Here is a 17,135-nt window from a genome sequence, read left to right on the forward strand (position 1 = left end):
CCCAGATGTGTGACTTTTTTCTTCTGCAGAACACAAACTAAGATTTAAGAAGAATGTATGAACCTACAAAACTTAGACAATGCAAGTGAATTGTGACCAAAACTTTGAAGCTCCAAAAAGCACATAAAGGCAGCATAGAAGCAATCCATACGACTCCAGTGGTTAAATCCATGCGTTCAGAAGTGATATGATAGGTGTGGGTGAGAAACGGATAAAATTAAGTCCTTTTTACAATAAATCTCCACCTTTTACTAGCCCCGACTAATAGGAGGCATTATGCATGGACAATGCAAATCACCAAAAGCAAAAGAAAGTAAAAGAGAAAGTGGAGCTTTATAGTCAAATTGTTTCTCACCCACACTTATCATATCACTTCTGAACACATGGATTAAACCACTGGAGTCGTATGGATTGCTTCTATGCTGCCTTTATGTGCTTTTTGGAGCTTCAAAGTTCTGACCACCATTACTTTGGCATTGTATGGACCTACAAAGCTGATATATTCCTCTATAACTGTTCATTTGTGTTCTGCAGAAGAAAGAAGTCATACACATCTGGGATGGCATGAGGGTGAGTAAATCCTGAGAGCGATGTTGCCGAATCAGTTAAAGAATGGCAATGAAGAAGAATGTTCCAGATCCATTAGGGATCCATGCCAAAATTCCAGGTGACTATCACAAATTTTTTTTTATATTTCAACCCAAAATTAAAATATATATATATATATATATATATATATATATATATATATATATATATATATATATATATATATATATATATATATATATATATATATATATATATATATATATATATATGCATGTATGTATGTATATGTGCATGTAAAAAGAAAACTAATCTTATTTTAGGACCATTACGTTTTAGGCAATGTGACAATATTTTAATAAAATTTTAAGTACATTCCCCTCAAACTCTCATTACTGTCAGCAAAACCACAATGTATAAATACTTCACAATTCCAATAACATAGGATAGTTTTTGCATAGTTTTGCACTACAGTAATGATAATTTGGGGCAGAAATGTGCTTAACTGACATGAAAATAATGTCACAATGCAAAAAATCTTAAAGGTCCCAAAAATAAACTTTGTTTACTTCATGCAAAATCTAATGTCTTCTTTTTCTCCTTTGAATTTGGGGTGAAATATGACCTGAACATGTTCTTGCAGGTTTCTAGAGATTCACCCTTTGCACGAGGGACTGTATACAAGCAGCCATCATGTTTTGCAGTGAACATACGTCAGCAACAGCGGTTTCATTCATTTCAGTGCAGCAGCATTTAGGGGTGGTGGTGGGGGTTATATGCTCCTCACAGGAGCACAAACTCATCTGTGCTTCCCCGCTTTGTAGTCCTGCTCAGTCCGTTGCATGAGAAAATGTTTGCAGGAGCGTCCACGGCACCCCCGCTCCGACTCTCCGGCCCATAGTTCTGCCCCCTGCCCTCAACAAATGTAAAGATGGGATACTTCACTTTCGAGGATGATAAAGCCTGAAAAACAGAAGAAGAAAATAAACACATGCTATTGTGAGTGAAGTAGAGGTCTTCACGGGTCCACCTGAACCCGAGGACCCGGGTCTCGTGTCTGTTTAACATCTGCAGTGATGTGATGACTTTACCAATTGACGATTGGCCCTTTTATTTAGAAGGTAGGATTTATTCCGCCATATCAGTGTTTGACAGATGGCGTAAACCGAAGTGCATTATTGGCATCGGCGCGATTTTTTTTAGATATTGTGGTTTGAGTTCGGTCGCTTTGTATATCTAAAATCTATGGTCAGACACGTCTCAGAGAGCACAGATGACGGCAAATGAGTGATTCTAACGTCAGCGGCCGTGGCACTGAATGAGCAATCGTTGTTATAGTTCAAAAGGGCAAACAGTGGAAGTTACCGTATTATGCGAGATACAAAAAAACGTCACGTTTGTCATCCGCCGGCGTGACAGCAATTGGACTTTTGAAGCTGAATCGGTTCCAGGTAGTACATTTATGGCATTTCTCGGTTCTGCACGGGTCTGGGTCCAAACTTACAAATAACAGACGGGTCTGGTTTGGTTCCGGATAGTACATTTCTGGGTCTCTTGGGGTTCGGGCACACATTTTTGGACCCGTGAAGACCTCTAGAGTGAAGATCTTATATTGCTAATGAATATTCAGAGTAAAAAAGGTAAAACAATGTGAAAGAGAACCAAAATAAAAATAAAACAGGGAATAAAAATGTAGCCTGTTCAGAATACTCCAATGTAATTAATGCATGCCAAAGTTTCTTATGGTTAACAGGACACTCACAGCATTGACCGCTGAGCACAAAGACTCAAAATCATTCTTGGTGCGTGCATAGAAGCCAATCGTACAGCTGGGATCCATGCGATTGAAGTTCATCTTCCTGGGCGAGTTACAATGGAACGACTACAAGGAGAGAAGAGCACTTAAGATTCAGTTTCTTACAGTGTTATACATAGTCAAACTTGTAGTTAAAGATGATAATGCAACAATTATAAAATCCCTTTAAAGAAGAATACATGTCACATTTACATGTATTCTTCTTTAAATGGATTTTATAATTGTAAAATTATACTTTTATTTTTCACAATAGTTTAATGGTCAAATAGTACTTATTATCTAGAGCTTTTGATTTATCCAGAAATATATTGTGGATTTTCAGGTCATATGCCACCCCCAAATCAAAAGGAAATAAGAAAATTTATTTTGCTAAAAGAAAATAAAGCATATTTATTTAGCAAAATTGCCAGACTTGTGTCATGCATCAATGCATCATGGTAATATTTGGTATGATACTGATAATTTTAATATGGTAAAATTACTCCTTTAGTTTATGCTGATTTAAATACAAAATGCTGTATTACAGAAATGATAATCTAATCAGAATTGTAAAAACATATCAGTGAAACATCAATACACATTACAGTGATGAGGATGTGCGGGGAAATGTGCTTAACTGTCATGTTTGATGTTTCTAAAAACATGCTTCTTCCCCTTTCTTTTTAAAATAACCTACGATTTCTTATTTTTTTCTTTTGATTTTTGGGTTAAAAGGTGGACATGCGCACCCTCTCACCTCCAGAGAGAAGTTGCCCTGGGTGACGTCCACCACCGGCTGACAGTAGTGTGGGTCTAAATACAATAGCTGCTCATCTGGAAGACAGAGAGAAGCCAATCAGACAACAGAAAGGAATATATTGTCTAATCAACAAGTAGCGCTTAAAAGACCTTTCACTTACCTTGAAAGCCAATAAAAAAGAGGGAATGCTTGGGTTTCCCTCCAATAATTCCTATACAGCATTTCAACTTGAAAATGTTCTAGAATAAACAAACAAACAAACAAACAATCAAACAAACAAACAGATCTTTCATTATTGTCAACATGAGGCCACTTGTGTTGTAATTGAACACATTACAATAAGGTTCTATTCATTAACAACAGTACATTATTTGGTATCATGAACTAACATGAACGATAATAAAAAAAAAATATTATTCTTGGTTGAAGGAATAGTAAATTCTCTCATCATTTACTCACCCTCATGCCATCCCAGATGTGTTTGACTTTCTTTTTTCTGCAGAACACAAATTAAGATTTAAGAAGAATATTTCAGCTCTGTAGGTCCATAAAATGCAAGTGAATGCTGTCGCAAACTTTGAAGCTCCAAAAAGCACATAAAGGCAGCATAAAAGTAATCCATATGAATCCAGTGGTTTAATCCATGTCTTCAGAAGTGATATGATAGGTGTGGGTGAGAAACACATCAATACTTAAGTCCTTTTTACTATAAATCTCCACTTTCACTTTCTTCTTCCTTTGTTTTTGGTGATTTGCATTCTTGGTGTATAATGCCACCTTCAGGGCAGGGAGGAGAATTTATAGTAAAAAAATTACTTAAATATTGATCTGTTTCTCACCCACACTTATCATATCACTTCTGAAGACATGGATTTAACCACGGGAGTTCTGGTCATCATTCACTTGCATTATAAGGACCAACAGAGCTGAAATATTCTTCTAAAATCTTAATTTGTGTTCTGCTGAAGAAAGAAAGTCAAACACATCTAGGATGGCATGAGGGGGAGTAAATGAAGAGAGAATTTTAATTTTTGCATGAACAATCCCTTTAATGTTAAAAATATATAAGTATATGTTGACATTCACATTAACCAAGGTTTATACTTGTGTGTGTGTGTGCGACACACACACACGCACACACACACAAACGTGTGTACACAGTATAAATATAAAAAATAACCATTTAAAAATAAGATAACTACAATTGTGAACATTAACTGACATTTTTTATATATAAAAGTGGTATAAACTTAAAATAAAGTCTATTTGAATGTCAATTTAAAAAAAGTGATTTACAAAATGAAGCATTTGCTTTTTTTTTTTTCTAAATATTTCTAATACAAAGAATAGCCACTTAAAAATACAATTATCTTGTACTACATTTGTAAACATTGACTGAATACATAATTTGTATATAAAAGCAATATAAATGTAATAAACAAATGTATATTTGTCAATTTGAAAATTGATTTAAAAAGAAAAATGTCAAACTACATTTGTAAACGGAATTAAATACATAATTTTACCATAAAAGCTACAATATTTATTCAGTGATTTATTCATTTATACATTTCAAATTAATTGATTTCATGCACTCATAGTCCTCCATACTAAGATACTGTTTATTAGCAGCACAGATTTAAGTGAACACCTGTAAAGTATCTGTTTGTACTGGTACCTTAACACACTCAGTGTAGGAGGGGTTTAATGATTCTCCACCCAGCCGCACTGGCACTAGAATGATGATTGATTTCCATGCCGTGCCACTGGACTCTGACAACCCTTGTGTCACCGACGAGTCACACAATCGCATGACATCTCCTTTATATACTGCACAACACACACACACACACACAAAGAAATGTGAGCTAACAGGCTTATACAAACATGCACAAGATAAACGTACAAAAGCTTACTTTTTAAATCATAGCAGCATGCAAAGACCAAAGGTGAAGATTGAATCAATAAACATTTGACTATGGCTACATTTGAAATTGCATACTATTATACTGTGTAGCTATAAAAGGTAGAAACAGTAAGAGGTGTATCATAAATGCAATTCCTACGTATTATGGGTAGTATGTGATTCTGAATTTAGCCTATGACCCGAAGACCGTGTTTCCCAACTTTTTTCTGCCACGGCACACTTTTTACAACTAAAAAAATTCAACGGCACACCGCTAACCCACATAGGCTAACCATCGCCAATATTTTTCCTTTTCAAGAACTTGTCCATGTTTTCTGTCCGTCTTAGTGCCGTGTTTAATTGTAAGTCGGCTATGCAAAATAAAAAGGTCACATAGGCTACACTGTGTGAGGTCACAGGTGGCAAGAGCGCTAAATGGGTGATGAATAAACAACTAATTAGCTTCTTCTATAATTTGTAGATTTGTTCTTGCAATCCCACATCAAATTACAGGGATGCAAACTCACGAGGGGTGAAAAAGGTAAGACAGTCTCTGCTCCATGAAAATGTTTTCTGGGGATATTTATTTTTTAAGAATAAGCTAAAAGCACCAATTCCAGCTATTTTAGTGATTCAAGTCTATTCAAGTTTACAACTGTGCAGAATTAGCTGCAAAATAAAAAGTATTTTGGTGAGGCTTGCTTCTGTTTTAGAAATATGTTCAATGTTATTATCTGATTAGTTCAGTGACCCCTTCTGGAAACGTCACTAGGTGGCGACAAATGAGCTTCTTATGTGCTATGAGTGAGTCAGTGAATCGTTTTGAGTCATTCATGACCGAAATCTACCAAGAGACTTCATAGTGTTTAAGCATTAAAAGAACAAAGCAGATCTATAGTCTTCCTTCAGTCTGAACTGAATCTTTTCAACCAAACGACAACAATAATAGTGATTTTCAATAATGTTCTTACCTTCTCCTTAATTAAAAAATGCATGGCAACAAATCTAGTGACTTTAGTATAAGAATTATAAACACAAAGCAGATCTGCAGTATCATTTTCCTACAGTAGCATATTTAAATTGCAGAGCATAGACCACAATAATAGACAACTATGAATAATTTCGTCATTGTAAATGTATTTCACATGATTTGAGTCGAGGCGTCAAAGCTCCGTTCAACGCCAGCGGCAAGCGCCGCATCGCCCTCCACATGACAAGAGTTGAAGAAAGCGTCACAGAGGGGCGATTTTACAAGTTTGCTACATAAAAAAGCAGGAGGTGTGCCCAATAAACATTGAAAACATGCATGTGGATGAGGAAAAAAGCTTGCAGTTGCTTTGATAGCAGAAAGTAATAAAAGGACCCGTTTATGTTTAGGTCTGAGCGTGTTTGTTAAGTTTTGGTGAATTGAAATTAGTTCAATAACTGGGGTCTCTGAAATTCGTAAACGATGAGGTAATATTTAATTAAAATAAATTATGAAACAGTAAATGTCTCTTCACAAATTTGGACAGTTTTTAAATATGTCTTGTTGCTCAGTACTCTCAAAGACATTATTGGTGAAGCAAAAACGTGTGTGTGAAAACACTTTGGTGTGACGTCACTTCATAGACTTCAATGTATTCTGCAGCGCTGACGCCAGTCATGTGATGAGCCTTAACATGTAAAAATATCACTCACATTTGCACATTAATCATTGCTCTTCACAATCACAAAAGTGACCGATTATGGTTTCAAAACAGTGAATTTCTCGGATTTTTTTTCATGCATTTATTTATTTTGTGGAATTTGATAATTTTCAAAGGCACACCTGACAATCTTTCATGGCACACTAGTGTGCCGCGGCACAGTGGTTGGGAAACACTGCCCTAAGATCTCCTACAATGTTACTATGGGAAACTGAACTGTTTCCATGGTGATCTTTTGCAAGTTGTCATATATGCTATGATGAGACTCACCAGTGCAGTCCTGAGCCACATATACAGCAAGGTTGTGAAACTCTGTGGTTATATCCACTGCTTTTCTGAACACACACACACACACACACACACACACACACACACACACACACACACACACGTTGTGTTTCCATGTTTTATGGGGACTTTCCATAGACATAATGGTTTTTATACTGTACAAACTTTATATACTATCCCCTAAACCTAACCCTACCCCTAAACCTAACCCTCACAGAAAACTTTCTGCATTTTTACATTTTCAAAAAACATAATTTTGTATGATTTATAAGCTGTTTTCCTCATGGGGACCGACAAAATGTCCCCACAAGGTCAAAGATTTCGGGTTTTACTATCCTTATGGGGACATTTGGTACCCACAAAGTGATAAATACACGCTCACACACACACACACACACACACACACACACACACACACACACACACACACACACACACACACACACACACACACACACACACACACACACACACACACACACACACACACACACACACACACACACACAGGTCAATAATCCCTCAAAAAAGTACAAGTAAATAAAACGTGAAAGTCATAGAGGTCTGGAACATAATAAAGAGAGAATAAGCATTTTTGAGAGAACATCTCCTTAAACTACAATAATATATTTGAAAAGAAGATTTAGAAGCATCATATTCAAAACAATTACCAAAAGTCTTATTAACTGCAAAGAACTGCAAAAAATTCTCTCACCTCAGCATATGTGCCACAACCGATGGGCCGTACCAGTCCCCTGCTCTCTTCCCCGACTCCCTTCCCAGCTCCACCAGCTGGTGTACGCCAAACGGAGCTGACGGCTGGTCGCCAAACCAGGATACCACCTTCCGGTGAAGAGCCTCCACCTGAGGGTCATGGCTGGTTGCAGGGCATCGCCCATGGGCCCGTCTGGAACCCTCACTGATGCCAGAGGAGGGATCCTGCTGGGAAACAGGGCTGATCCAGGATGAAGTGAAGGAGGGCAGGGACATGCCAGCTGGGCGGGATGGGGAGCGGGGCTTCAGCACCTCAAAATCCACATCTGTCAGCTGGTGGCAGTCGGGCCACCTCCAGTCTACATGAAACAGAGAAGCAGAAAGAAGGCTTGTGTTATATTTTCACACTGCCATTACTGAAATCTGTACTACAAGAAATATCAAAGCCCATTGAATGGCACTATTGTTATCTTGATAAAAGACAATTTATAAATTGGAATATAAGATTTCAGTGGTTGAACTTTATGTTTTTTTTTTTAAATGAACAATGCCAATATTAATATCAAGAGAGCAGGGTGGGTGATAGCCGATATAATGATGGTGATAAATACAGTACATAATAAAATGTAATCATAGCTAAAAGGGATTGGAGACTAAATGTTTTTACATTTTCGTTCGTTCTGAGCAAAAGCTGCATTTTTACGTTTCAACTCACCTTTCCAAATGGCAACCGTTTAGCACAAAATAAAATAGTTAATAATGTTTGTTTTTTTTAAATGAGATTACACTGAACTAATACATTTTAAAAATGAAATTACATAAAACCTAAATTTAGAAAACGAAACTTAAGAAAGCTGTAAATCAAGTAAGTCTACGGTGCATTTGAATAATAAAGATACAAATATGTTTTATGGCATCTGTCAAAAAAAATTAATATTTTATATATATATATATATACACACACACACTCACCTAAAAGATTATTAGGAACACCTGTTCAATTTCTCATTAATGCAATTATCTAATCAACCAACCACATGGCAGTTGCTTCAATGCATTTAGGGGTGTGATCCTGGTCAAGACAATCTCCTGAACTCCAAACTGAATGTCAGAATGGGAAAGAAAGGTGATTTAAGCAATTTTGAGCGTGGCATGGTTGTTGGTGCCAGACGGGCCGGTCTGAGTATTTCACAATCTGCTCAGTTACTGGGATTTTCACGCACAACCATTTCTAGGGTTTACAAAGAATGGTGTGAAAAGGGAAAAACATCCAGTATGCGGCAGTCCTGTGGGCTGAAAATGCCTTGTTGATGCTAGAGGTCAGAGGAGAATGGGCCGACTGATTCAAGCTGATAGAAGAGCAACTTTGCCTGAAATAACCACTCGTTACAACCGAGGTATGCAGCAAAGCATTTGTGAAGCCACAACACGCACAACCTTGAGGCGGATGGGCTACAACAGCAGAAGACCCCACCGGGTACCACTCATCTCCACTACAAATAGGAAAAAGAGGCTACAATTTGAAAGAGCTCACCAAAATTGGACAGTTGAAGACTGGAAAAATGTTGCCTGGTCTGATGAGTCTCGATTTCTGTTGAGACATTCAGATGGTAGAGTCAGAATTTGGCATAAACAGAATGAGAACATGGATCCATCATGCCTTGTTACCACTGTGCAGGCTGGTGGTGGTGGTGTAATGGTGTGGGGGATGTTTTCTTGGCACACTTTAGGCCCCTTAGTGCCAATTGGGCATCGTTTAAATGCCACGGCCTACCTGAGCATTGTTTCTGACCATGTCCATCCCTTTATGGCCACCATGTACCCATCCTCTGATGGCTACTTCCAGCAGGATAATGCACCATGTCACAAAGCTCGAATCATTTCAAATTGGTTTCTTGAACATGACAATGAGTTCACTGTACTAAAATGGCCCCCACAGTCACCAGATCTCAACCCAATAGAGCATCTTTGGGATGTGGTGGAACGGGAGCTTTGTGACCTGGATGTGCATCCCACAAATCTCCATCAACTGCAAGATGCTATCCTATCAATATGGGCCAACATTTCTAAAGAATGCTTTCAGCACCTTGTTGAATCAATGCCACGTAGAATTAAGGCAGATCTGAAGGCGAAAGGGGGTCAAACACAGTATTAGTATGTGTTACTAATAATCCTTTAGGTGAGTGTATATATATATATATATATACACACACACACACACACACAATACTGTGCAAAAGTTTTATTAAGAAGTTTGGGACATCATATCTGCAGAACAACCAAGAAAAACTGTGTCCAGGTGTATTTAAAGGTAAAGGTGGTCACATCAAATATTGATTTAGACTTTTTTATGTGGACTGGACATTGTATGATGTTAATTGATTAATGAAAACTATTTGTCATTATTTTTGAAGACATCCTCACTATGCAATATTTTTTGCAAGTGGCTAAATCTTTTGCACAGTACTGCATATACAAACAATAAAATAAAATAGAAAAAGATAAATAAAAGAAATCTATATTTTTATAATTTTTTTAATGATTATATATACATATACACACAAACATACTTTATATATGCATATACAAATAATAATTGTAAATAAATTAATAGCACAATCAAATACTTTATTAATGAGTTAAGTTACCACATACAATTAAAACACCATAAACAGCATTTACTTGGTGTAATAATGTTTATTCTGATTATTTATGGTTAATAAATGTAAATATCTTTTGAACATTGATGTCTTTAATCACATTGCTTTTGCTATGTAATAAGCAATGTTTGGAAAATTACAAAATATATATATATATATACACTACAAATTCATAATTACTTCTCTATCATTGTAATCAGATTACTAACTTTACACTTTGCTTTAATGGAAAAGTAACAGCATTACTAATTATTTTGAAGTTACTTGATCATTATTATTTTTTTTTTGTATAAATATGTTTTATTTTCTGCTTGACAAATTTAAAATAACGCCTATATTTCCTCCTCGGTCATTGATGTATGCAATGCACTTCGCACCACACATTAAATGTACATAATTTATATTTTAAACGTATTCTACATTAATAACATTATTCAAGAAATGTGTAACCTAAGTAATGTACTTAAAAGTAATTCACTTAATTGAAAATCAGTAACTGTATTTTGATCACAAGAATTAAAAATGTAATATGTTCCTCTACGTTTTGTACTAAAAAGTAATAAGTTTAGAGTTAATCATTACTTTGTAATCAGATTAGAACAGTCTGTGCATTAGAGAGATTTTAAGATGGTTAAAAGGTTTGAGGCACTTTGCATAGTAAACATATTGTTAGATTATACTGTGTTTGCTGTTATGTCCCAACAAACAAATGTAAAGATTGATCAGACCTGGAGGCATGTGGTGCTGCATTAAACCCTGTGCCAGCAGCATTTGTCCACTGCGCAGCATGCAGCCCCAGCCGCAGTCTGTGGTCAAGCCGGACCCGTCCAGCTGAGGAAACTCCCTCCTGTAGGTGAGCCATATGCAGGACACGAACGCCTGCCGGAAACGATCCACCTCATCTGTGCACGAGAGAACACAACCTTCTCAATACAACAGTATCGCATTATGATATCATTTATTCTCTTGTTTGACTAACTGAAGTGTGTGATTTTTTTTTATGATAAAAACAACTTTCGCAAATGTTTAATGTGCACACAGTCGAGTCCCCCGAAAACGTTCAACATTGCTGTGTTTGAGCTGCACAACGCAATCAATTCCAGGATGTAATGCACACTTTTCACGAGCCGATCAATTCTGATGGATAGTCAAATTCCGTCCTATATTTTTCTCATTGAATATCCTGTTTTACTCAGAAACGCATCAGATTACAGAAGTAAAATGAGCAGCGAATTGTGTTTCATACTGACACATCTTCACCATCCAATTTACATACAGTCATGAAGAGTGTTATATCAGCTTTCAGTGGGCCTGTGAAGGAGATCACATGACTTACCTTCGCTATTGAACAGATACGACTGACCCATGAGGTTCAAAGTCGACGTCTTGTTGAAGGTAGCTTTAGATTTAACAGACCAACCTGAGTAAACACAAGATGACAACACATGAACTTACTGATACAGTCAATGTCTAACTTTATCATAATTATCTTTTTTAAATGAAGCAAAATTGTAAGATCCCAAGACTTGTTTTTAGAGTATATATTTTGAATTAAGTTTATTTTCTTTCCCCATTTTAGAACTTCCACGCAGAGGTCGACTGATGGTGGATTTTGCCTATACCAATAATTAAGGTGGTGGGAAAGGCCAAGAACCGATGAATCAGTCGATAGTTCGTAAAATCTTAAACATTTTTGTTAGTCTTTCCTTACCATGACGGGCAAAGACGCAGAGACTAAAGACTAAAATGAATACAATTCCAGATGCATTTCATTGTTCAACCGAAATCCCAATATAATATTCAGATCAATTGAAGCTAACGGTGGCTAACGTGGGACTTTTAAAACAAGCATGAAACACACTGGGGACTATTATTTTGAAATGACAGAGACTTTGCCTCATTACAATGCTCTATATTTAAAGGAATATTCCGGGTTCAAAACAAGTTAGCCTCAACTGTGGCATAATGTTGATTACCACGTAAATTATTTCGACTCGTCCCTCCTTTTCTTTGAAAAAAGCAAAAATCTTGGTTATAGTTTGGCACTTACAATGGAAGTGAATGGAGCCAATCAGTGAACGTTAAAATACAGTTTCAAAAGTATATCCACAATATGTAAACAATGTGCTGTACATGTAAAATCACTTACTACTCTTTCTGTTTGAAGATTTAGCCAATTGTACAACTTCATTGCCATGACGATTTCATGTCAACAAACCCTAAACGCCTATAACAATTACAATATAACCAACATCACAGCTCAAATGATACATGAGTTTTAACAGAAGAATTAATGTAAGTGCTTTTATAAAATTATAAAAAAATAATAATAATTTTACCTTCCAAAAATTTTCCCCATTCACTTCCATTGTAAGTGCCAAACTGTAACCTTGATTTTTGCAATTGTTCAAGTCAAAATGTATTATTGTGGTAATCAACATTATACCACAAATGCATATTTTATGAATATTTCATACAAAAACAAAGCTTTTTAAAGCCTATATATTCACCAGATGAAGGGTTTTGAAAATATATCAACAAGACTAAGGTTTATTAGTATTCACAAGATATGAAATTGGAGATATAATGTTTGTGCTGATTGGGGACATTTTCATGTAGTCGCATTTTGCACTTAATAGAAACACTTGATTATCTATTCAAAGTAACAAAACACACATTGAAGTGAGGATAAATATATGAATGAATATTGTCAATGATGAACAAATGCTTCTAGATCTGCCTTCAAAAATAGAAATTAGGAACCAACAGTTCATGTCAGTCACAAAAACTGGTTCCTAAACCTCAATAATCCTGACTATGTGCATGAAAACCAACCATATTTGACGTTGTTCCAGGCAGACATGAACTTGGCTTTAAGACGATCCACTTCAACAGGTTCTCCAGAATCTTCTCTGATGCCATCAGGCAATGAGCCGTGGCCAATGTGGCGTCTGGACTGTGGTGTGGGCTTGTCCGCGTGAGCTCCACCACCTACTATGTATTGAACGGCACTGGGTGACACGGTGTTCATGCTTCAGGCTGTACACAACAGCACTACGCAACAACTCCAGACTAAGAGAGAGAAACAGAAGATGTGCTATGATGACATGAGGGGAAAGAGTGAAGGAGACAGGATGAAACTGAATATAAGACCAGGTTCCTGAAATTCTTGTCACATTTTTTAAAGTAGTGAGTGTACAGCTTGTATAACAGTGTAAATTTGCTGTTCCCTCAAAATAACTCAACACACAGCCATTAATGTCTAAACCGCTGGCAACAAAAGTGAGTACACCCCTAAGTGAAAATTTCCAAATTCGGCCCAATTAGCCATTTTCCCTCCCCGGTGTCATGTGACTCGTTAGTGTTACAAGGTCTCGGGTGTGAATGGGGAGCAAGTGTGTTAAATTTGGTGTCATCGCTCTCACACTCCCTCATACTGGTCACTGGAATTTCAACATGGCACCTCATAGCAAAGAACTCTAAGGATCTGAAAAAAAGAATGGTTGCTCTACATAAAGATGGCCTAGGCTATAAGAAGATTGCCAAGACCCTGAAACTGAGCTGCAGCACGGTGGCCAAGACCATACAGCGGTTTAACAGGACAGGTTCCACTCAGAACAGGCCTCGCCATGGTCGAACAAAGATGTTGGGTGTACATGCTCAGCGTCATATCCAGAGGATGTCTTTGGGAAATAGACGTATGAGTGTGTTGCAGAGGTTGAAGGGTGGGGGTCAGCCTGTCAGTGCCCAGACCATACGCCGCACAATGCATCAAATTGGTCTGCATGGTTGTCCTCCCATAAGGAAGCCTCTTCTAAAGATGATGCACAAGAAAGCCTGCAAACAGTTTGCTGAAGACAAGCAGACTAAAGACATGGATTACTGGAACCTTGTCCTGTGGTCTGATGAGACCAAGATAAACTTATTTAGTTCAGATGGTGTTAAGCGTGTGTAGCGGCAACCAGGTGAGGAGTACAAAGACAAGTGTGTCTTGCCTACAGTTTAAGCATGGTGGTGGGAGTGTCATGGTCTGGGGCTGCATGAGTGCTGCTGGCACTGGGGAGCTACAGTTCATTGAGGGAACCATGAATGCCAACATGTACTGTGACATACTGAAGCAGAGCATGATCCCCTCCCTTCGGAGACTGGGCCGCAGGGCAGTATTCCAGCATGATAACGACCCCAAACACACCTCCAAGACGACCACTGCCTTGCTAAAGAAGCTCAGGGTGAAGGTGATGTGATGGACTGGCCAAGCATGTCTCCAGACCTAAACCCTATTGAGCATCTGTGGGGCATCCTCAAATGGAAGGTGGAGGAGCACAAGGTCTCTAACATCCACCAGCTCTGTGATGTCGTCATGGAGGAGTGGAAGAGGATTCCAGTGGCAACCTGTGAAGCTCTGGTGAACTCCATGCCTAAGAGGGTTAAAGCAGGGCTGGAAAATAATGGTGGCCACACAAAATATTGACACTTTGGGCCAAATTTGGACATTTTCACTTATGGGTGTACTCACTTTTGTTGCCAGCGGTTTAGACATTAATGGCTGTGTGTTGAGTTATTTTGAGGGGACAGCAAATATAACAATACAAGCTGTACACTCACTACTTTACATTGTAGCAAAGTGTCATTTCTGCAGTGTTGTCACATGAAAAGATATAAAAAAACTAAAATGTGAGGGGTGCACTCACTTTTGTGAGATACTGTCTATATATATATATATATATATATATATATATATATATATATATATATATATATATATTATTTTTAGTAAAAAAAACAAAAAAGATGCACTACAGACCTTTACAGCATTCATGAAAAAAGGCTGCAATCACAACATGCTGATATTCAGTACATTTGCTTATGTGATATTGCTTACAGATAATAATACTAATAATATAACCATTTAAATGTTATATTATTGTTACTATGAGTATTATTGAGACTTCTTTGAATATTACACTTTTATAAAGTAGTATTAATATTCTGTAGTAATGTCTTCAATTTCACGCATCCAGTTAACAAAGCTCTCATTTCATCAGGACTTTTATTTTGAAAGATCTTTGAAGTTCCTCCTGTTTGTGAAGTGTTCGTTATATCAAACTTCCCACAACTCGCGAGCTGAAATCTCACGAGCTGCAATGGAGAAAGAATTAATTTGAGAGTTCACACCCGTTTATACACTCAACACACTGATCTGTGGGCGAATGGATACTATTGCACACACTGCATGAAAATCAAGCATTAGTAGTGTGTGTGTCTTTGTGTGTGAAGAGATGACAGGGCAGAGAGGCAGCTCTTATTAATACTGTGTCGTGCCACGCATGTGACTGTATATTATTAAATTAAATGACATCCTTCTGCTGTTTAATGGTCACTTGGCCATATAGAGGCTTTTTTATTATTATTTTCAAATGGCCTTTGATTTAATCTTAAAACTCTCACTCTAATTACATTACATTTTGCCAATGACAACATACTTTAATATGGTATCGAAATGAACAAGATGATATTTAAAAAAAATTTGGTATAGCAATATTTCATTAGAACTGGTAAGCAGTGCAACCCTAATGCAGTAATTGGCAAATCGGACAAAATATTTGTGACTTGGACTCGAGCAGTTAGGACTTGGACTCGGACTCGAGATCTAGTGACGTGACTACAACACTGGTATAATGCCATTCCAGATTCAGCATATTGGCAAAACATTTTGGCAAATGTAGTAAATCATTCAAGTATTCTATGTTTACAGAAAAATTGCACCCTGTGCACAGTACACATACTACTAGAGCAAAGGCAAGAAGAGTATGGTAGTATGCTATTCTGTCACATTATATTAACCACAATTTTTACCTTTATTGGACCGCCAAAACTTCCAACATTTTTATTGCAAAATTTAATTTAAAATGTAACAGAACACCATTTAATAAGTTAAGCATGCGGCAGCAATGTCATGTGACACCAATGAAGCGTACTACGGTTCTTTATTTTCTGCATACTATTTTACAAAGTAAAAGTATTTTAAAAAGTAGTAGGCAGGATACTTTATATACTGCACATAATATAGTATGCAGTATAGTATTAATTCAGTGTGAACAGAGACAGAACAGTTATGTGTCTTATTGGAAATCGACATGCATTTATAAACTGGAGAATCATGTTAATTCGCCTATTTTCCATCATAACACTTTTCAGGGATTACACCCTTATAATTACCCAGTGAATGGAAGTTGAAGACCTTCAATGCAGCATGTATTCAGTACTATTGAACTACAAAAAGCTTTTATAACACATTTGGTCCAGCAAGAATATATTTAAGCTACTGAAAGCGTTACCTTCACGATTAACCCATCATTTCTGTATTTCCTTCGGATGTTTCCCCATGTTTCCTTTCAATAGTCCGAGCTGACCAAGCGGTTGTCTTGATGTCTGGCAAGGACAGGTGTATGTGAGACTGATCTCAGGCCTGTTCAGACACCGACATCTCGCGAGTAACGATAAAAGTTGAAGTCATTGGGTTTCAGCCTCTTAATAATATCGCACGGCGGTCTGACTGTCAGCTGAGATAAATTGTGCATGAAACAGCGAGCGATAAAGCAATATACGCCCGCTTCCGGTTGTCATGAGGATACACTCTCTAGACCCGCCCAACAAGTGACGTGATTGGTCAAGTTTGACAGTTGCCTTTTGATGATTGGAGGACCTTGACATCGATCTAAGCCAGGTCAATGAATCGTGTTTTTTTTATTTATTTTTTTTACGTCAAACACAC

General features: G+C 37.2%; 1 protein-coding gene across 1 annotated transcript; it reads right to left on the reverse strand.

Annotated features, from left to right (window-relative positions):
- Window positions 1-827: 827 nt before the first annotated feature.
- On the reverse strand, window positions 828-16,980 carry LOC127651297 (cysteine protease atg4da-like). Its single transcript, XM_052137074.1, has 11 exons — window positions 16,699-16,980; window positions 13,196-13,432; window positions 11,697-11,780; window positions 11,089-11,262; window positions 7,702-8,059; window positions 6,969-7,033; window positions 4,783-4,934; window positions 3,265-3,343; window positions 3,102-3,178; window positions 2,312-2,431; window positions 828-1,512 (listed from the first exon to the last, which is right to left on the reverse strand). Exons 2-11 carry the CDS (start codon window positions 13,389-13,391, stop codon window positions 1,333-1,335), a joined length of 1,485 nt encoding a protein of 494 aa, XP_051993034.1. The 5' UTR covers window positions 13,392-13,432; window positions 16,699-16,980; the 3' UTR covers window positions 828-1,332.
- Between the last annotated feature and the right edge of the window lie 155 nt (window positions 16,981-17,135).

This window comes from Xyrauchen texanus, chromosome 11 (assembly GCF_025860055.1).
Source record: "Xyrauchen texanus isolate HMW12.3.18 chromosome 11, RBS_HiC_50CHRs, whole genome shotgun sequence".
Lineage (NCBI taxonomy): Eukaryota > Metazoa > Chordata > Actinopteri > Cypriniformes > Catostomidae > Xyrauchen > Xyrauchen texanus.

Excerpts from the sequence above, each read along its gene's own strand:
- LOC127651297 (XM_052137074.1), bottom strand. The coding sequence starts at position 13,391 with ATGAACACCGTGTCACCCAGTGCCGTTCAATACATAGTAGGTGGTGGA. Across the intron at positions 7,034-7,701 it reads GTTGTGGCACATATGCTGAG|AAAAGCAGTGGATATAACCA; the intron begins GTGAGAGAATTT and ends GTGTGTGTTCAG. Across the intron at positions 3,344-4,782 it reads CCTACACTGAGTGTGTTAAG|AACATTTTCAAGTTGAAATG; the intron begins GTACCAGTACAA and ends TGTTTATTCTAG.